At 47.0% G+C, this 22,657-nt stretch overlaps 1 protein-coding gene across 7 annotated transcripts in view; it reads left to right on the forward strand.

Moving 5' to 3' along the window:
• The window catches only part of rnf220a (ring finger protein 220a), a 156,146-nt gene that overhangs the window by 102,933 nt on the left and 30,556 nt on the right, over window positions 1–22,657 (forward strand). For all 7 annotated transcript variants that reach the window (XM_031854739.1, XM_031854743.1, XM_031854740.1 and 4 more), the window contains 2 exons: window positions 10,183–10,312; window positions 21,204–21,252. In XM_031854739.1, the coding sequence (XP_031710599.1) occupies window positions 10,183–10,312; window positions 21,204–21,252 (179 nt within the window). The remainder of the gene's footprint in view (window positions 1–10,182; window positions 10,313–21,203; window positions 21,253–22,657) is intronic.

Here is a 22,657-nt window from a genome sequence, read left to right on the forward strand (position 1 = left end):
GAGAGAGAGAGAGAGAGAGAGAGAGAGAGAGAGAGAGAGAGAGAGAGACGGAGCGGGGTGTGTTTGGCACTGCTTTGCTACAGCACCAGGTTAGGTGGCAGGGCCATTTGGCGAAGGCGCCGGTGCTAGACTTGATGGATGAGACAAACCGCGGGCTCTTTTCTCTTGTAACTTTCAAATCATTAAGCCTTTTACACGGCCATGCAGATTTTTATAGCCACCTCAGACAATCTGCCGCTCGTTCATGTCTCTACATCAGCGGGGATGGGAGACGACAGAGGGATGGTAATGTGGATAATGTCATAACTTCATCCAACCTGGTCCACATTCCTTAATAGTTATATTGTGGATTTACAGTCATTTATATTAATTATAAGAACGTTAGGATATAATGATATCTTATAGTTTTTGTGGTTTTAGTTTCTTTTTTTGTATAGGAGTAAGAGCTTGGTTTTGATAGGTTTCATATAAAAAAATGTTTTTAGGCTAATCTCGCATATTACGTTTTTAAATAATTGTAATATGGTAATTGTATGCCTTTTTGTTTTTACCCCCAAAATAGTTTCTTACCAAACATAATAACTTTCTCTGCCTTTGGACAGTATTCAGATTAAGTGGGAGAGAAAAACTAAATATTTCATTCAGAACAAGTTTGTTTGAGAAAATGAGCTTAATTTAGAATGTTTTAAGTTTACAGTTTATGATACAATTTGTCGGTCTTTCCATCTACTATTAATATTTATTTTAAAGATTTGAAGGTAGCAACAACAAATAAATGATTTTACTGCTCTTGTGTCAACTAGTTTTTACCAGGACTAGTTTAGCTCTTTTTGTTTTCTCCATAATGACTGGATTACGCTGCACAGTACTGCATCATTTATATGAAATGGATAACTAAATAACCAAAATGCCGGCCCATGAAAATGTTTTCCATTATAGCTAGGGTGAATGTATCTTAAGGTAAGCTAAGGCTAGTAGTAGCTTTCTCAGTAGCTAGCTTCTACTTGACTTAGCTCTCTTTCTTTAGCTGTCTAGTTGACTGTTCTTCTGTAACAAAGTACAATAGTCACTGCAGTTTTGTTTTTAGCTCCGTTTTGTGTTATTTTTTCTTCACATACGGTTAAACAGATGTCAAAAAAGTCTGTTTCTGCCCTTAACTCAATGTTGACCAAATAGCTCTACTGCGTAGCCTATTAGCTTTGTGGAGCAGTTCTTGGAACTTTTCTTAAATTATGTGATGGTTTATGTTCCCTTTGATGCTGTTCCCTTTCTTCAAAATCACCCAAAGGATTTGGTGCGGTTTAGGGTCAGGAAACATAAAAACAAAAGTATTTAAAGGACATTTTAAAATATTCAGTTCGCCAAAATCTGATTTGCAGCTCGCAGAACACACGGTGCTCATTCACACCTTCTAAATGACATAATGTGGAATTTGTCTTTATCCATGTAAGACCTTTAAGATATGCAAACATATTAAATCCCATCCCTGATGATCCTGCTATCGCAAGGCAGGCGAAAAACAGACAAGTGCAGGTATACGCAGCGGGTAATCTGGCCGCTGAGAGGACAGCGCTGACATTGATGTAAGATTTTAATCTGCTGCTCCTCTTTGCCGGGCACGTTTTGCAATAACGAGTACGGCTCGGCACAACCAGGAGATTCATGGTGAGGTTATGAGTTTCTGTTAAGAAAACCCAGTTAGCTAAGACAAACTTTTACACAGTGACATAACATAATTGTACCTCTTTTCTTTTTTATAGCATCCTATTTCTTTTTCCTTTGAGTGCGTGCGTGTGTTTAACACAGGTAAGAAAGGCCAATAATGTTAATGACGAACCAGAAGCGACAACAGGCTGGGTGTTCCAGCGACGCGCTCTGAATATTATCAATAACAGCTTGTGTGCGTATATGTAGGTGTGCACATGCCACCATCCATCCGTCCCTCTCATTTCACCTCCACAGGCTTCCTCCTCCGCTGTTAGGATTCAATTAACACAGTGCAGGCAGCCATGGCACCCTCATTAAAGCTAATTAGTTAAAACATCAGCCAATCTAGCGTTAATTGGCTTTGGTAATTAATTCAGCCCGCTAGACCATATGAAAGCAGCAGGGAGGGGGATAATGAGAGGGAGCGAGGGGATGGAGAGAGAGGACGGAGGAGAGCAGGAGGAGAGGAGGATAAAAGAGGACAGACTGAAGGAAATGAGGAGATTAAATGAGGGAGATAAAGAGAGATAACTAATAGAGCGGTGCTGTGAAGGGCAGCCTTCTTTCCGTAAGTGTCTGTCTGTCTCTAGTTGCACTAGTCGATCTGGTCAGATAACAAGGTCAACAAAATAAACTCTTAGAGGAAAAAAGAAGCTTTAACATTCTCATTCACAGCATGTTAATACGTTCAGTAGAAGTCTCAGTGTCAATTCCAACACAGCACCAAAGAGGAGCTTTGTGTTTGTGTTGATTAGGGCCGAGTCAGGGCGTCCATTTCGAACTTGCTGACGATGGGCCCCCCCTTACGCCCACTGACTCGGCACGTTCCCGTCGCGACGAGGCTCCCTTTAGGGATGGAAATGAGTGCCGACAGGCCTCACGCCCACACCCCCTTCCGTCAGGTATCCCTGCTCCTCCTGGACAGCTGAGGGAGGAGAAACGGAACAGAGACAGTCAGCAGAGAGAGGAGAAGAGAGAGGGCGTAGGTCAGCGGAATCGTGTCTCCTATTTTTAATAGCAAAGATTACACAACAACAAAACAGAAAAACAATAAACGTCGATGTAAAATTGGAAGTGCTTTCCACACTGAACCAGTATAATCATAAAGTAATTAAAAGTTCAATTTGTCTGCCTTTAATGTCAAATGTGCTCAATCCCAAATCATTAAATATGAATGATTAATTATGATGATTAATTATTCATTACCGTATATATTTAAAGTGTGGGTTGTGGTAACATGACTATATTCATTTTTTAAATATAGCACAATAAAGAATTATTGGGTAATCCTACAAGAAATCCTTATAAATTAGATTTTTTTTCAAACCAACAACAGGAGCCCATTTATATAGTTTATCCACCCTTTCATTTTGTCGTCTATCACTGGGTACAATAGCTACAATGACCATATACGTAGGTATTTCTTGATTCTATATAAATAAATGCTCACAATTTAATTTCTATTCCAGATACATGTTGGCAGCTTTTAGAAACGTGTGACTCTAATCTATATGGAATAAATTTGGTTTATTTCCTGCAGAAGATTGGTAGGAAAAACTCTGGCTTTTAGCATGTGTGCGTGCGTTCACGTGTGTGCGCGTGATATACGGGCTCTTAGATTGAGATTCAGCCTGTATAGCGGCTAGTTGTGCCTCTGCTCTGTGGGTCAGTGCTTGGTTAATGCTCCATTAATTTACTTCTTTCTCCCTCGCCACTGTCTCTCTCTCTCTCTCTCATTCACACACGCACACGCACGCACACACACACACACACACATGCACACAAACTGACAAGGTGATTGATTGGATAAACAGCGGGCAGTAGTTGGAGGTTACCTCACCAGCATCACGCCGCTGTCTTTCAGACGGACAGCAGGGTCCCAGGAGTAAAACCCACATCACACATGCTGACGCACACTTGTAAACAGACGCACACACACACACACACATTCATCAGATGAGCATTTATCAGCATAGGTTCAAAACCAGGGTGATTTATGACTTCTTTATGTCTTTGTGTTTCCCTTTTGTTTTCCCCGAATCCTCCAAATTTCTCATACATTTTGTTCATTTTTTTTTTCCTATTTATTTATTTATTTATTTATCTATTCATCTATGACGTCTTCAGAGTCCAAACCTTCCCCCTGTAACAGATTGAAAGAATATTCTACATGGAGTATGCCACAGTGTTCCCATGTTGCCAAAATGTCCCGTCCATGTAAAATATATGCATCTTCCGATTTACATTTCACTCTTTCTCACGTTCTTCACGCACAGAAATAGTCCCTTGACTTAAACAGACAATAAGCACACTGCTGCTACACACACACACACACACACCTTTCCCCTCTCAATCCCTCTATCCGGCCATCTCTTCATCCCTCCTCTCTCCACTGCCGACATTTCATTTGCTTTTCTAAAAGTGACAACCCCAGGGAGCGCGGGGGAGGGAGAGGAGGGAGGGGAGGGACGGTGAAAAGAGCCCGGTGATGAGTTTTGAGCGGGGCGTGGAGGAGTGCTATTTAAAAGCGCCATGCATCATTGTCAGGGAGTGAGAACGCGCAAACACACACACACACACGCACACACACACACACACACACGTCCGCGATCAGACAGACAGGAAAAACGCATACACAGAAGCGAATACTCTGCCCGGGTGGCAAACTGAAGTTGACCCCCGTTCCATTTCATCAAATGTCATCTGAATGAGCCGCACAGCCTCATCTATTTTGCACACACACACACACACACACACACACACACACACACACACACGTACACACACGGAGCTAGTGATCAGCCTAGTGTCTAGCCTGCTTAAATCACAGCTCACTTAAGAAAAAAACATATCACCTCACTGGGAGAAGCGCGCACACACACCTTTGCCAGTCCCATTTGTGTTAATGCGGCCCTCTGGTTTTGGGCTTTAGGGCTCATATTTGCCATTATGGAGATGATGGCTTTACGGGGGCCTCTCACCTCACCTTGCATTGGTTAGGGGGGGCAGGAGAGAGAGAGAGGGGAGAGTGGAAATGAAGGCTGACACCTCGGTGGGATTTATTTGATTGTGGATGCGAGGCGGTGTCATTCTGGAGAGGGGGGGAATAAAGGGGGGATGAGACAGAGAGGAGGAGGCCTGAAGCCCTCGGGCTAAGTGAAAAGAAGGAGACGCGATGGCAGGGTGAAGGGAAAGAAAGAAATAAAGGAAAGGAAAAGGGAAAAAGGAAGAGACTGCAGGGAGGGGGGGGCCCTCTTTCCCTTTTCCGTGAATCAAATCAAATTCCCCTTATCGCACATTATTTGAAGAGGTTATCGGGCGCGGTAATGCGGTTACACGCCGGGCCGCGGCTGAGAGATTTCCTTGTTTACCGATGTTGGCGGGTGTTATAGCTAACCAGCCGGACGAGTGGCGAGGCGGGGGGGGGGGGGGGGGGAAGAGGAGAAAAGAGGGGTAGCGGGCATAAACACTTGATGCATGTCAGAAAACTCATTTAGGGGAACAACAAGGAGGGGGATTGGAAGTGTGTGTGTGTGTGTGTGTGTGTGTGTGTGTGTGTGTGTGTGTGTGTTTTGGCACAAACAAGGAGAAGAAACTGTTCAAGGACAGAAAAACAGCCTCTACATGCAGACACTTTGTAATTCCATTTGGGAAATGTGTGTGAGTGTGTGTGAGTGTGTGTGAGTGTGTGTGAGTGTGTGTTCGCCCCATCAACTCATAAATCTGGCCCTCCTCTTTTCTGACTCTTATTGTTGCGCTTAAATCCAGTTTACATGCCCAGTGCTCATTAGCTGATTGTGTGTATCATTTACAAGTGAATTCGATCAGTTGCAATGGACTTAAAAGATGGGGAACGGATAGAGAGAAAACACATTTCTGTGTTTTTCTTTCTAAATGCGACGTGCGTCTTTTGGATTTAAAGCAAAATGTTCCTTTAATTGCTGATTGCTGCAGCACAATATTCATTTCATCGATAGACGGCATACAAAAGTGTTTTCTAGTTGTTTGGTTTCAGGTACAGTCCCGAGAGGTGAGATAAAAGCGAAGGGATGACACGCAGTACAGGTCATTAAATGGGATTTTGGACCCACAGTGTTGTGAGTACATGGTTTGCCTCTTAGCCCATTGAGCCATGAGGACACCCCAAATGGTTTTTTATCTCTGGCCCCATTGAGAGCCCGGTATCGAGCTGACAATCCCTGTCCTCTCTGGAGGTGGCCTTTTACCTCAGCCCATTGTAGTCTGTGACTGGGAGCCTGCGCTATCTAGCATCTATTGATTCCCACTTTATCTGGACCAAAGCAATGCAGGAGAGGGGAGAGAGACAGACAGAGAGACAGAGAGAGAGAGCAGTGTGTGTGTGTGTGTGCGTGTGTGTGTGTGTGTGTGTGTGTGTGTGTGTGTGTGAACAGCAGAGGAGATAAAGTTTAAAAAAATGTTTCAAGTGTTCAAAGGGAGTCAACTTGCGTCATGATGACTGACATTTAACACATGACACCTGAACTAGATTTTTCTTTTTTAATATTATTGGTGCACTAAGAAGGACGGTGGGAGGGAAAATGTGTTTAAGAAGAAAAAGGGACTATATCTAGAAGAAGAATAAAACAAGGAAGTGAGAAAAGAAAAAGAAGAAACAAAGGGCACAATGACCAAACCGTGGAGAAAGTAAGGTTGTTAGGAAAGGAAAGCTGGAAGTAAAGGAAGAATGAAAGCAACAGCAAAAGTGAAACAATGTGAGGAAAGAAGGAAAGAAGATCAGAAAAACATGCATGAGGAGAAAAAAGGGGAAATATATAGAAGATGAAGAAAACAAGGAAGAAATGAAAAGGAGGAAAGAAGAAAGGAAGGTACCAAACCAGATAGTAAGGTTGTAAAGGAAGGAAAGGAAGAATACCAGGATGAAAGCAAGGGCAGAAGTGAAACAAGGAGGGACGGGTCCTCTTTGCTCTCCACTCTTCCGTATGATGTAGCTCTCTCCGCCTCACCATCTGGTGTCTATAATTACCTGTGTGTGTGTGTGTGTGTGTGTGTGTGTGACTCCTTATTTAATTTATTAAAAAACTTCTATCATGTTAAATGTGGGTTATAATAGTCTTGTTTTACTTTTTGAATGGTTATTAGGGGTTTATAAGCGTTTTTTGATTATGAAATCCAGTCAAGCTGATTTATTTACACACAGCACATTTAACCCCTAATTCTTCACCAGCTCAAAAACTATACTTGCATAAATTTATTGTGTCAGATGTCCGCTACAGAAAACGACTCATTACTTCTGCTTCCAGAATTTCAATACAATGGATGTCTGTGACATAAAACACATTGGTGTTGACAGCAGAGGATATGCAAGGGACTCGTTGCAGAGAATTGGGGACCGGCCTAAGTGTCCACGTCAGCGCTACAGCAGCGAGTAAATAAATCAAGACAGGAGATCCCAAAAGTCAGTTGGATATGCTTTCTGCTAGTCGGGTGACGTATTGTTTTGTGACACGAACAAAAACCAGCCATGAAGTGGATCAAGTGGCAGAGATTAAAAGGACGTAAGAAGAAGGGGAGATGGGATAGATCGGGTGGAATGAGGACAGAAGAAGAAAGAGAAGATAAAGTGAGCGAGGAATGGAGTGAGGTAGGAAGACAGACAGACAGGGATTGAGAGGGAGATAGAAAGGGGAAGAAAGCCAGGGAGAAGCGGAAGATGAGACGATCCATCTTGGCACATTAGGGGGCGGATCAAGCCTGCACTCCATCATGGCTGTCAGAGAGAGAGGCGCACCTCCTCTCCGCTCTCCTCCATCCATCCCTCGCTCGCTCCGCCGGCCCGGGCATTCTTACTGAAGAATCGCGACACTAAAAAGTCATGTCAGGCCTATTTCCTTGTTATTGTCCAGCCCTCTTCCTCTCCCTCCTCCCACCTCACCCCTCCTCTCCCCTCCTCTGACTCCGATACCTTCCCTCTGCTCCCCGAGATTAAACGCACCCATGTTGCGCCGCAGGGTGCAGGACATGTGGGAGGCTCCTAGGTGTGTGTGTGTGTGTGTGTTGCCCCGACATTAATCATCTTTAAGGCGCTGACAAGCCATGGTGTGCGACATCACATCACATCAACACCCTCCTCCCCCTCCCCTTTCTCCACTCCCCTCCTTCTTCGTCCCCTCCTCTGGATTTATCTGTCCGTTCGCCTCTCCCCGTCACTCACTTCCCTCAGGGAGAGAAGGGGAAAGTAGGGGGGGGGAGAGAAATGCGAGGGGTAAGAGTGACACGTAAAGGGCGAGAGAACAGGAAAGAAAGTCAAGTCCTTTGATTTGACAACATGTTCTAATACGTTGCACATACGCTGACATGATAACCAAGAAATCTGAATTGATGGCTGCTTGTTGAACCGTTTTTAATCAGTTTGAGGCTCTGGGAGACAACCGGAAATATGAATAAGTCGACTCGTGATCTGCATTTTAAATTTAAAGATCTGAGCCACGTCATTAATTTAATGTTTACTCATGTACAAATGATTCGGACAGTAAAGGTGCGTCCTATTCTAACACATGACTACCTGTTCCATCACATCAAGTACCATGTGAGTGTTTGAACTCTGCGTGCACGGTGAACGGCTCGGTGAAGGACAGCCGAATTCCAATCCAGCTCCAACTCCTCCACTTTCTAGTCTTTCCGTGTAGTTGATTGTTGACATTCTGTTGTCAAGCCCCATGCATCTACGCTTCCTTTTTCATCATTGTTTTGTTAATAATACAAATAAAAGTCAGAACATTGCACAATTCAAAGGAAAATCACCTTACATTGAAATGCGAAAAAAGAAAAAGAAAAGGTAAACTCATGCTGTGCAAAATAAGTATTTACTTTTATGTTTTTTACATTACAAAAGCCGAAAAAATAATCAAGGACGGGCATACGTTTGTGTGCGTGTGTGTGTGTGTGTGTGTGTGAGTGCGTCCATGTACTCCAGGTGTGTGTTTTGTCCGCGGAATAGAAAGAGCCCCATCAGCTGCAGACAGGGATTGGATCTCTCTTTGTTTGCTGTGGCGGATGGCGACGGCTTCAGCATGACTCAAATTATCTTGTCAAAGCAATAAAGGGGAGAAGGGTGGGGAAAGTGGGGGTTGGGGGGGGCAGAGGAGAGGAGAGGGAAAGAAAGGAGGCGAGCAACATGAGGGGAAAGAGAAAGTGATGGGGCAACAGAAAAAGAAAGTGAAAATTGAATGAAATAATCAGAGAGGAGATGAGGGATAGGAGAGAGGAGGAGAAAGAAATGAAACAAATAAATGGATGGTAGGGAGCAGAAAATTAGAAATGGATGAGGCCGGGGAGAGAGAGAGAGAGAGAGAGAGAGAGAGAGAGAGAGAGAGAGAGAGAGAGAGAGAGAGAGAGAGCACGCAGGGAGGGATAGGTGTGGGGAGAAAAAGAGTAAGAGGCAGAGGGAGAGATGGAGAGTAATCGATTACCTATTTTTCAAAGTCACTTAACGTGTCCAGTGCTGTGGCTCTGTTAAGTAGCGGTGCAGGAGAATGGGAGGCCGGTATGCACACGCACGCTCTGAGAAAGAGGGGGCGGAGAGGGGGGGGGGGGGGGGGCCCACTAGTTGATGAGTTCTCTTGCAGGAAACTGTTCTGACACACCAATATGTGAGCGAGGAATACGTGTCCCCAGAGGGCTGCGTGTGTGTGTGTGTGTGTGCGTGTGCGTGTGTGTGCGGACAGGGAGTCCCCCCCTTACCTGGTCCTCCCGTTGCCTTGGTGACAAGCAGTCTAAACGGGATATCCTGGCTGAGGCGGAGCCTTTTGTTCCCCGAACTAAAAAAAGCCCGTTTGATTGGCTAAATACAGGAAATCAGGAAGTGTCCTCCGACATTAAGCACTGAGACACTTTCAATAGATGTTATTTTTAGCCGGCTCAGACGGACTCAAAGGCAAACTTGAGAAAGTTGGGTGTATACTACGCACACACGAACACAAAGGCACCAAGACAACAACATGCAAAAAAAAAAAAAAAAAATGTAAAATGCTAAGTGCGCACTTTCCCGATACACACAATGACACGCACACACAGGTGGGCCCCCGCCCTGTGCCCCGCCGATCAAGGACAATGAAGTGAGGTAGTGTTGGCAGACTCTATACAGCATTATCTCATCCACGGCGGACACTTCTTTAAATCTGCTTCGACCTGAGAGGACACGCTGGAGACTGTGCAGCACTCTATTCCCCCTTTTTCGACTGTGTGTAAAAGCAGAATTAGAATGCATGTGCACTTCATGTGTGCGGTAGCACGATTACACAATCCTTCCTCGAGTGTCCTTGGTGAATTCAAGGGCTGCCGGGTACTGCACGACGGATACAAAGTTGAAAACATTTGATTTGTCTATGTGATACAAGTTAAACAGACACAACGGTATGTATTTGTGTGCTTGATACAAGGTGAAATCTGTCCTGTCTACATACTGATGTTCCTCCCTTTGTCCTTTCTCTCCAGGTAAAAAGAAGATGTCCCTCTATGACAGCCAGGCCCCAATCTGTCCCATCTGCCAGGTGCTGCTGAGGCCCGGAGAGCTACAGGAACACATGGAGACGGAGATAGAGAGGCTAGCCGCCGTATGCTTCAGGTAGGCCTGAAACACATGTGTATGTTGTTTCACACACAGTCATTTACGGTACAGTGTCCAGTCTCAGTACCCCGAAATCTGGTCTCAGTACTGCAGCACCTGGTCTCAGGATACTGCAGTATCCGGTCTCAGAATACCACAGCATCCGGTCCCGTATCACACCATGCTCAGGGACAGCTTCAACCTGCAGGCCACTCTGAATGGTCATTACCAGCAAAACTACTTGGTTAAGCCTAATAAAACACGTTGTTTCTTCTTAGAATGGTGACGTAACAACCGTAACAACATAACTACCTGTAAACAAAAAACAACCACCCTTACGTGACAATCATAAAGTCAACATCTGGCATTGGTTTCACAGGAACAGCGGTCTCCTTCGTGAAAGTCCTTTGTTTGCTTTGCACATTCACAGCTCTCTTTCCCCGCGTTTCCAGTCTTTCTGCTAAGCTAAGCGAAACACATCTCTGCTTACCGTCATCGTGTACGCAGATTATTCAAACTGATGTCAATCCTGAAGACGAATACTTCACTGGCTCGTAAAGATGTGTGTTTTTCAGGCCGAGGGTTGGAGGCTGAGCTTTAACTCAGCTTTCGTGTCAGACTCACTGACCGACGTTCTTCCCGAGCCGAGATTTCGGTGCCATAAATCTGCATGAAAGGCATCGGCATGCCGTCGACGTAACGCTAAGTGTTTCCTGCGGGGATTAGGATTCGAACCTGTGACCTCAAGTTCGATGCCCCCCTCGCGCTTCTCCTCATGACAGTTGCACGAGCTGGTTTTACGGCGAATAAATCAACTCCAAGCCCTTTTAACGATGGGACACAACCATTAGGATCCATATTTCACCTTGACCACACGTCTGGCTACGTGTGTGTGTGTGTGTGTGTGTGTGTGTTTGTGTACATACAGAACGTGTGTGTCCTGTGTGTGTGTTTGTGCGTGACCCGGTGTCCACCTTAGCGGCCCAGCTTTATAATAGTCCCCATTAACCTGGAGGAACGGGGCGACAGATAGCGTCACCCCACATATAAAATCACACTTCATTTACCCCCGTTTACACCTCCCTTACCCCTCCTCCCATCTGTCCCTGTCCTCGTTCCTCTCGCTCCCGTTCTCCTCACCTGCCCTCTTGTTCCCCCATCCGTCTCCGTCCTTCTTCTTTCTCCCTCTTCACACCTTTTCCACCTTTTCTTCCCTGACTCTCTTTTTCACTCCGTCCTCTTCTAGCCCGATCCTGTCATTTCTTCATCACCTCATTTCGAAGGGTTTATAGAAGCTGCAAGCTAACATCAGACCAGAAGCAGCGACCTGGGGTACACCCACGGAAACATAGGGAATAAAGACGGAGAAGTAGATGGAATAGAGTGCTGAAGGAAGGACTCTTTGAACCCGGAAATTAGTTTGTATTTTCGCACTTCCAGTTCCCTCGTCTCGAAGTCAATGTGTTTTTGATTAGAAGCCTGAAATGTCTGTGGCTAGCACAAGCTTAAGAGATTGAAAGGATTTGATCTATGATATTAAATATGTCATTAAATACTACCCTCGCGCATTTTAAAGCTTTTACGTGTCTCAAAAAAGGCAGTCGCTAACAAGCGGATGTGGTGTAGTTGGTTTGTAGCCTAACGTTAGCTTTTTACTTCCATTTCTGAAGATTAAACGTCCGTTCACCACAGATCTTATTTGCAGATCTCATTTTGCTGAGTGAGGGTCATCCATCCATCCACCGTCTGATATGGTGAGGTGTGTGTGTGTGTGTGTGTGTGTGTGTGTGTGTGTGTGTGTGTGTGTGTGTGTGTGTGTGTGTGTGTGTGTGTTTCAATAATTAATAAAGGTTAGTAGTCTGTCCTTCCCTCTGTGGGTCTGAGATACTGTGAGATACACACACACACACACACACAGGCGGTTATTTAGGGAAATAGCGTCATCCCTGGTTGAGATGATGGGATGGTGGCTAACGTCACGGCTGGCTGATTTAGCTACTCACCATTAACCCGTCCGACACGTGCACACACACATACATACACACACACCCACACACACACACCGCGGGAAAAACAAGAAAAAAGAGGAGAGGAGGGAGGGAATGAGGATGCAAAATATCAAATAAGATATTTTGATGGAGATGTTCTTTTTGCGAACACATGCAAACACAAAATGTGACTTTGTTTGCGTGTCAAATGGCTTTTATTCTAAGCAAGAGGTAGAATAAAAGTGTGTGTGTGTGTGTGTGTGTGTGTGTGTGTGTGTGTGTGTGTGTGTGTGTGTGTTATATCACAAAACCACATTGTATATCGCACACACATGCACGCTTGCTCTCCCTCTCCCCGGCTCTCTGCATGGTAGCAGCCATCATTGAAAGTGACAGTGGGAATTTGGTCCAATTTGTAGTAAATCTGCCTTTAATGACGGCCGGCGCTCGCTGAATGAAAGAGCCGTGGGTATGGAAACGAAAGGCGCGTGCACGTGTGTGACAACACTCGCGCCTCCCATATACATCCGCCGGTTGGCCTCTCTTCTGCCAACATCTGCTCTTCTGTGCTGTTTCTATTTGTTTTGCTGTATTTCTCTCCTCCGCCCTCGCCGTGCGTTTGATTACGATTGCCACCCTGTCCAGAGGACAGGGTGGCAATGTGAGCTACTGGTGAGCTACTGGTGAGCTACAATGTGAGCTACTGGTGACTGTGAGCTCCGTGGACTGTTCATGGGCCACGGCTCCTCGTGCACGGACATGGAAATCACACACACACATACACATACACACAGTTGAGCAAATGGTGATCTATCATGCCCTGTAAACGTCAGGTGACTCTTGGGGGCAAAGTAATCTACATACCCCATCACCCCTCCTGTACGTACCCCTGCTCCTCTTCCTCCTCCTCCTCCTCCTCCATAATCAATTTGCCTCCACGAGACCCCCCCCCCCAACCTCTTTCGGCAGACAACACAAAAAGGCAAAAAGCAATCAGCATCTCGGGGCAAGCACCATCCCTCCATTCCTCTTTTCATCCATTCCACCCAACTCCCACTGAAAAAGGACTTATTCATCTCTCTCTCTCTCTCTCTCTCTCTCTTTCTCTCTCTCTCTCTCCCTTAGGTGGGAGGGGCAGAGCCCCCTGCTAGCTGTCAGTCAAACTCAGTCTGTCTCTACTTGTGTAGGATGCAGAGTTAACCCAGGTTTGGCGAAGGTGGGCGTATTTTTACAAAACAGAATTAGCCCACTGGTCCAGGTTAAGTCCAGTAGTCTCAGAACTTCCTTTAGGGTTACTTTTCCTTGATTGTTCTTTAAATGTATTTCTCTTGGGGTTGTAATTATCTAAAAAAGATTGTTTGCTCAATTTCAGGTGTCTGACTGGCTGTCTCATTTATCAGCTTTTGACGTAACTGCTTCGGATCACAACATTAGACGATGAGCAGTAATTAACGGGAAATATCCCTCATTACATTTTTTGAGGGGAAAAAATCTCAAATTAATTTTATACTGATTCCTCAGTAATGCAAAGTAGTGCATATTAATATAAACTCACCTCATAGGAGCTCTGCAACTCTGCATCCGGACATTTTTTATTTTTTTTATTATTCTCCAAAGCTGGAAGTTAAGATGTCAAGATTAAGTCATGTGTTTGCTTCCTACATTGATTGGTCGGATGTGCATACAAGACGAAACCAAACATCCCATCTCTGCACCTTTAAACTTGGAAAGAAGGGTGTTTAGCACATAGCAGGACATGTTGACTACATTTAAAGGGACAGTGTGTAGGATTCGGTGACATCTAGTGGTGTGGTTGCAGATTGCAACCGACTGAACGTCCCTGTGCTCACTGCTCCCTTTTTGCTACAGTGGTAACGTGAGCCGCGGTTTTGCACTTTGCGGCTCACGTCCTGCTCCATATGTAGATATAAAAGGCTCATTCTAAGCTAACGAAAAGACAACGGTTCGTAGTTTCAGGTGATTATACACTAATGAAAACATAGTTACCCCTTATAGCTAGCTGTATTCTTGTTCGGGATCTCACGGGTTCTTGCCCCTCCTTCAGGTTGTACCGAGTTCAGAGAGGGCACTGCGTGACGCGGTGGAACAATGTGTCGTAATCCTCGTTTGTAAGCACCCACATGCCCTCACCTGTCCTCCCCCCTGTTCACACGCGAGCCTCATTACCGCAACACCTCTTAAATTGCTTTGTCTCCCGTCTCGTCTCCCTTCCTTTTTTCCTCCCGTCTGTCTTCTGTGTGTTTGTTTCGCTTTGCTGTGCCGCTCATTTCCACACTCTTTCCCCTCCATGCTTTGACATGGCAGGCAGCTGGGATTTCCAGCCCGTAACCCCCCCCCCTCCATCAAAAATTCATAGAACCGGGCAAACAGACGTGTTGAAGCTGCGAGAAGAGGCGGGCGACACACCAACTCTCCCATCAATCCCTCTCTTTCTCTCTCTCGTTTTCCTGTCTCCCTTCATCTTTCCCTGGCTCGATCTCTCTCTTTACGTCGCCCGCTCTCCCTCTCTCGCCTCACATTTCATCTCCTTCTACCTCTCTCCCCCACCCTCTTTCTCACTCCCTTTCATCTCTCTATCACCCCCTCTGTCACCGTGGCAATTTTCTCCCATCATGGCAGGCGTGCAACTGCTGTCCTCTCTCCCGCTCTCTCTTCCCTTTCGCTCCCCCCTCCCTCCTGCTCTTGTCGCTGTTTGACACTGTCAACAAGCAGGTGGAGGTGGCTGTTATTGTTGATGCCTCTGCAGAGGTTCCAGGTAATGAATAAAAGAGAGATGGAGGGAGAAGGAGAGAGAGAGACGACAGAGACAGAGATAGAAAAGGGGGGAAGACAGGTGTGGGGTGTTGGCAGGTTCCCCTGCATTACACAGCAGCTTGACTGTGTCACCCGTGTTTATTCTCTTTGTTGGTGGAGGTGAGGCCCGCTGTTCAGCTTACACACACACACATGCACACAGTGGCAAGACAATATACAGACGCAAACACAGATCCACGGGTACACACACACACAGCACAAAAGCAGTAATAACACGTTTTCACAGACATGTTCCCCAAAGACATTTAATACATTCATACTTACACAGACTCCTGTATGTACACTGCTACACATGCACGCTCTCACAAGCGCTAGCTACTCACCTCAGATCAAAAAGGAATCAATCACATCAGATGGAGGGCTAATGACAAGTAAAATGACAACTAATAACTGATCATAATCTCATTCATTTGATATGTTTCTGATGTATTGTCAGACACAGAGATGAAATGATAAACCAAACATTTGTTTTCCTAAAGTTCAAATCCTGTGTTAATTGTACATTTACCTTTTGGTATATGCCAAATATACCTCCGTGAATCGCCACCTTATCGTGGTGGAGGAGTTTGAGTGGCTCAGTGATCCTGGGAGCTATGTTGTCCGGGGCATTAGCCCCTGGTAGGGTCTCCCAAGGCAAACAGGTTTCAGGGGAGAGCCCAGACTAAGAGCGGTTCAAAACAACCCCTATGATAGTTAGCCCACAGACTACAGCCACCTCGCCCGGACCAGGGAAACCGGGGCACCCTCCCGGAGCCAGACCCAGGAGGGGAGCTCGTAGGCGAGCGTCTGGTGGCCGGGCCTTTGCCCATGGGGCCCGGTCGGGCTCAGCCCGAATAAACACCATGGAGCAGCCACCCTGTGGACCCACCACCCGCAGGGACAAGCATCGGGGTCGGGTGCTATGCAGACCGGGCGGCGGGTCGGGCGGGAGGCCGGGGCATGCTGATCACCGGCGGCATAGACTAGCTCTAGGGACGTGGAACGTCACCTCGCTAGCGGGGAAAGAGCCGGAGCTGGTGCAGGAGGTGGAGCGATACCAGCTAGATATAGTTGGACTCACCTCCACACACAGCGTTGGCTCTGGAACCAAGATCCTGGAGAGGGGTTGGACTTTGTCCTTTTCCGGAGTTGCCCAGGGTGAGAGGTGCCGGGCGGGAGTGGGGATACTCACGAGCCCCCGGCTGAGCGCCGCTGTGTTGGAGTTCTCCCCGGAGAGCGAGAGGGTCGCCTCCATGCGCCTACGGGTTGCGGGGAGCAAGGCTCTGACTGTGGTTTGTGCTTATGCACCAAACAGCAGTTCAGAGTATCCGGCCTTCTTGGAGTCGGTGGGAGGGGTCCTGGAAAGGGCGCCGCCTACCGACTCCACAGTTCTCCTGGGGGACTTCAACGCTCACGTGGGCGATGATGGAGAAACCTGGCGGGGGGTGATTGGGAGGAACGGCTTGCCCGATCTGAACCCGAATGGTGTTTCGTTATTGGACTTCTGTGCTTGCCACGGTTTGGCCATAACGAACACTATGTTCGAACATAAGGTGGCTCATAAGTGTACCTGGTACCAGAACACCTTAGGCCGGAGATCAATGATCGACTTTGTAATCGTATCATTTGATTTGCGGCCGTATGTCTTGGACACTCGGGTGAAGAGAGGAGCAGAGCTGTCAACTGATCACCACCTGGTGGTGAGTTGGATCAGATGGCAGGGGAACCGGTTGGAAAGACCCGGCAAACCCAAACGTGTAGTGAGGGTGAACTGGGAACGTCTGGCGGAGGACCCTGTCCGGGAGGTCTTTAACTCCCACCTCCGGAAGAACTTCTCACACATCCCAAGGGAGGTTGGGGACACGGAATCCGAGTGGACCATGTTCAAAGCCTCTATTGTTGACGCGGCCGCTAGGAGCTGTGGCCGGAAGGTCATCGGTGCCTGTCGTGGCGGCAACCCGAGAACCCGGTGGTGGACACCGGAGGTGAGGGAAGCCGTCAAGCTGAAGAAGGAGACCTTCAAGGCCTGGTTGGCCCAGGGGTCTCCTGAAGCAGCTGACAGGTACCGGCAGGCCAGAAGGGCTGCAGCTGCGGTGGTCGCGAATGCTAAAACTCGGGCATGGGAGGAGTTCGGGGAGGCCATGGGGAGGCCATGGAGAAGGACTTTCGTTTGGCCTCAAGGAGGTTCTGGCAAACCATCCGATGGCTCAGGAAGGGAAAGCAGGGCTTACCCCAGGCTGTTCTCAGCAGGGGGGGGGGGAACTGCTAACCCGGACGGAGGGCATCGTCGGGCGGTGGAAAGAGCACTTTGAGGAACTCCTAAACCCGACCAACATGTCCTCTGCAGAGGAGGCAGCGCCTGAGGACCTAGGGGGAGGCTCACCCATATCCCTGGCAGAGGTCGCTGAGGTAGTTAAAAAGCTCCTTGGTGGCAAGGCGCCCGGGGTGGATGAGATCCGCCCTGAGATGCTGAAGGCGCTGGACATAGTTGGGCTGTCCTGGCTGACACGCCTCTTCAATGTCGCATGGAGGTCGGGATCAGTGCCCATGGAATGGCAGACCGGGGTGGTGGTTCCCATCTTCAAAAAGGGGGACCGGAGAGTGTGCTCGAATTACCGGGGTATCACACTACTCAGCCTCCCAGGGAAGGCTTATGCCAGGGTGCTGGAAAGGAGGCTCCGACCGCTTGTCGAACCTCAGATTCAAGAGGAGCAGTGCGGATTCCGTCCCGGCCGTGGAACAGTGGACCAGCTCTTTATCCTCGCAAGACTACTGGAGGGGTTCTGGGAGTTTGCCCAACCAGTCTACATGTGCTTTGTGGACTTGGAGAAGGCTTTCGACCGGGTCCCTCGGGGGGTCTTGTGGGGGGTGCTGCGGGAGTATGGGGTGCCGGACCCGTTACAATGGGCGATCCGGTCTCTGTACGACTGCAGTAGGAGCTGTGTCCGCATTCTCGACAATAAGTCAGACACGTTCCCGGTGGGTGTTGGCCTCCGCCAGGGCTGCCCTTTGTCACCGGTCCTGTTCGTGATTTTCATGGACAGGATATCTAGGCGCAGCCTGGGGGCGGAGAACGTCAGTCTCGGGGGTCTCGGGATCGCTTCTCTGCTATTTGCAGATGATGTGGTCCTGTTAGCCTCCTCGGATCGTGACCTCCAGCATTCACTGGGGCGGTTTGCAGCCGAGTGTGAAGCGGCGGGGATGAGAGTTAGCACCTCCAAATCTGAGGCCATGGTTCTCTGCCGGAAACCGGTGGATTGCTCCCTCCAGGTGGGGACGGAGTGCCTACCTCAAGCGAAGGAGTTCAAGTATCTTGGGGTCTTGTTCACGAGTGAGGGTAAGATGGAGCGGGAGATCGACAGACGGATCGGTGCAGCTGCAGCAGTAAAGCAGGCGCTGCACCGGACCGTCTTGGTGAAGAGGGAGCTGAGCCGGAAGGCAAAGCTCTTAATTTACCACTCGGTCTACGTTTCTGCCGTCACCTATGGTCACGAACTCTGGGTCATGACCGAAAGGACAAGGTCGCGGCTACAAGCGGCCGAAATGAGTTTCCTCCGTAGGGTGGCCGGGCTCAGCCTTAGAGATAGGGTAAGGAGCTCGGTCATCAGGAGGGAGCTTGGAGTAGAGCCGCTACTCCTTCGTGTCGAAAGGAGTCAGCTGAGGTGGTTCGGGCATCTAATTAGGATGCCTCCTGGACGCCTCCCACTGGAGGTTTTCCAGGCACGTCCAACTGGGAAGAGACCCCGGGGAAGACCCAGAACACGCTGGAGAGATTACATTTCCCAGCTGGCCTGGGAACGCCTCGGGATCCCCCAGAATGAGCTGGAACATGTTGCCGGTGAGAGGGAGGTCTGGGTCGGCCTGCTTGAGCTGCTGCCACCGCGACCCGACCCCGGATAAGCGGTGGAAAATGGATGGATGGATGGATGCCAAATATATGAAAATATATATATAAGTTATGACATTGAAATATTTGTGATGACTCATCTTGAACTCAAAAGTGTGAAAATGTATCACATCACATGTGATTTGAGGCTATTAGCGAACTGAAACCAGTTAACTTGTGGGTTGAAACCAGGCGGTAACCTCGCGATCTCCAAAGTAAAGCCAAGGCAGAGGTGCCTCAAACTTGCATTCTCTCTAATGGCCATCAGGGGGCGACTCCTCTGGTTGTAAAAAGAAGTCTGATTGTATTGAAGTCTATGAGAAAATGACTCTACTTCTCACTTGATTTATTACATCAGTAAACACGTTTATGGTCTCAACTCTAGTTCAAAGTCTTCTTCAATACAGCATGATGTTCGTTTAGTAAATGATGATCCATTTAGAGTCAAATAGACCATAAAGCAGGGGACGCTTTAGGGCGGGGCTAACTTCTGGTTTACAGGTCGCTACCACGGCATTGTCCAATCTGGGTGCTGTTTTCTAACTTTAACCTTTTCACTGTGTGTTTTTTGTTCATACAAGTGTAACATTTTCGTCGCCTTAAAAATGTCTTAGCTCCACCCTCTCGTGTCACTTCTGGTTGCAAAAGCTGGTGACGGACATAATGCCAAACTCAAGGCTTCAAAATCGTACTCCACAAACCAATGGATGACGTCACGTCCACTTCTTATACGATCTATGGTTAAAAACTTATTTCAATGTTCATATTGGCACCTGACTACAGTGTGAAAACAGCTGTTTAGTAGAACTCCACTGACATTTCTTTGTGAAATCAGTGGAGTTCCTCTTTAAATCCATAGACTTTGTGCCCAAGAAACTGAAAGACCAAGTGATATTGTGTAAGAACATGAATGACACTCCACATCACAAAATGTGTCAAAGGGAAAACACACTTTCACAGAGCTTCCATCCCTCTGTCTCATCATCCATTCCTCCCTGTCTCTGAGCAGCTATGCATTACATTCCTCCCTGTCTCATATTTTCCTGGCCTTGCTCCTGTGCGCCACTTTGTAAAATCTTCTCCCAGATAAGTGACATATAAATAAGGCTTCTTATTCTTATCATCCACCCATCCAGCCATTGAAAAAGGAAATCCCTTGTCTACCAAGGCATGCTGTCAGATTAGAGGTCACGCTCAATTCCGTGTCCGAGAGGGTCTGGAGTGCTAACAGGGTCTCAAAGCAAACATGACAACCCTGTCTCGCTTTGTCAACCCGCCGAGGCCACCGCGACGCTTCGGGTAGCTTGGAGAGATGTATCTCTGCGTTCTGGGGGAGAGAGAGAGAGAGAGAGAGAGAGAGGCTGAGGGAGGGAGAGAAGGACGGGGAGAAAGACAGAGACTAAGACAAATTCCAATCAATCATTTTGATATGGCAATAAAATATTGAATGCTTAATCTTCAGAGAGAGAGAGAGAAAAAGGTGAAAGCCAAGGGGGAGAAGGCAACAAATAAAGGAAAGGAAGGAACAACAGATCAATTGAGAATGAAGAGGGGGAGAAAATGAAAATAATCAGATTAACGTGTCAGAAAAAGAGGTCGCAAATAAATTAACTTGTGACTTGAATGTGTCTGTTTTATTGGAAGAATAGTGGCCAGTTGATACATTTTTGCCTTTCCATTATTCTTCGCCTGTAATCTAAAATGTCACGCGGACACACGCACCTATGTGTCCCTCTACTGGCAACTGCTGGAACATGTCTTTCTTTCATGTCAAAGCGACCGCAGGCCGACTGCACCGACAAATCAAATTACCGCAGAATCAGTTCCTTCCTGCTTTTGCCACCGCAACCAAGGACACGTGTGACGTGACAAATGTGGAGAATGATTGCCTCGGCGGAGAATACCCAGCTGATGTTCTTAGTGATCCTGACATCTGCAGCAATGTTTTCAATTACCATAAACAATAGAGTGGCGGGAGATGGACGGATGGACGAGAGGGAAAATCAAAGTGACATGTGGAAAATTAAATCTAGTATATTGGTGTAGACTAGTAACCCATTAGTGAAAGATCCTGATATCTTGTGATTTCCAACTATTTCTGGGGCTGCCGAATACGCCTTCCAAAAAAAATAATGAAATATTGCAAGACCAGCGTAAACAATGCCCTACATAACACAACAAACCCACTGAATTGTACTTTTGTCTTCTTTCTGTATTGCAGTAAGAACCTTTCACCCAAGGATGGAGCAGCCACTCCAGGAACCCCGAAGGTGAGCCCAACCTCAATTTCTTCTTGTGTAATAGCATGTCTGTGTTTGGAAAATGACCTTTTCCTTCAGGCTGACATCAAGTATGTATCACATGCAAGAAGAGAAAGGAAGATTTTCAAAGATGAATACGTAATAAGATGTGTGCATTGTTAGATTTGACAACATCGTGACTCTTTTTCAATGGTAGGTTCTTTGCTGTCCGTGTATCAGAGCTGTTACTCCCACGCCTCTGATCCTCTCTGCTGCACTAAGGGGAAATCAGCTGTACTGTAGGGCCTCTGTCTCATATCTTTACACACAGAAGTACCAGTCTCCCGTGGTCCAACAGGCAGCGGAGCCAAGAGGCACTGTACTGTGATTGTTCCAATTAGAGAGGCCGACATGCAGGCAGACAAAAAAAAACAGAAAAGACAGATAGCGTCAAATTGTGGGAAGACAGATTCATGATTCCATCAAGTGGGCATTCCCTTATAGCGTCTGCATCCACTGACTCATCTGAACACATCACCAGCTGCCCGACTAAGACGGTTTTCAAAGAAAAGAAGACCTTTCTATGTCCTTCATATAATGTCTAGATAGTAGATTTAAAGCTGCAGCTGGTAACTTTATTAAAAATAAATTTTTGAGGACATATTTGCTCAAACATCCTGACAGTTGTGCAAGAGACAGTTCCTCCACCTACCCGTAGTGCTCCTAATGGCATTTGCAAGATTCCTCCCGAAAGGAAAAGAGCCAATCGGAGCCGTGGACTCTCTAAAGCAGCTCGTGAAGCACGTTCACTCTGATCAAACTGTCAAATTAGCCGTTGCTGATCAAATATGAGCCCAGACTCTGTTACTTTACTGCAAATTTCTCGCCTCAAAGGTTTTGAGAAACATATTCTATTGTACTGTTGAGCTGAAACATTTGAAAGTTTGCCCATCGGTCGGCAGTGCCTGGTTTGGACACGACTGTTTTCAACATTGTGGCCGGTTTCACAAATGTTCTCGTTGTGTGCATTAAATGTGCTTGTTGGTGCATGGCTTCTTCCTTTTCCTTTTCTTTCCTGCTCATAGAGGGCGTCGTATGTTTGGGCTCCATAAATAAAACTGACTTTACTTTATTCACAGCTGACCAATAAAGTTTTACTGATACAAAACCAGAGACAGTTCCTTAAATGTGGATATCGTTACTTTGTAGAGCTTTATTATACCGTTAACCACACCTGCCTCTGGATTATCACTTATACTTTTATTCTGGGAAGTACCACTTGAATCCTCGCCAAGCCAAGTCTGGGAAGTTTCAATCAAGCAACGTAATCCAACATGGATGAAAACATGCAATTGACCCTTTGCTAAGCCCCGCCCCCTGCTACTATCCACGCACCGTGTATCTACATCACCACGGATCCCACACGGTCACTAAC

Source organism: Anarrhichthys ocellatus, unplaced genomic scaffold (assembly GCF_004355925.1).
Source record: "Anarrhichthys ocellatus isolate YVR2014 unplaced genomic scaffold, GSC_Weel_1.0 scaffold15, whole genome shotgun sequence".
Taxonomy (NCBI): domain Eukaryota; kingdom Metazoa; phylum Chordata; class Actinopteri; order Perciformes; family Anarhichadidae; genus Anarrhichthys; species Anarrhichthys ocellatus.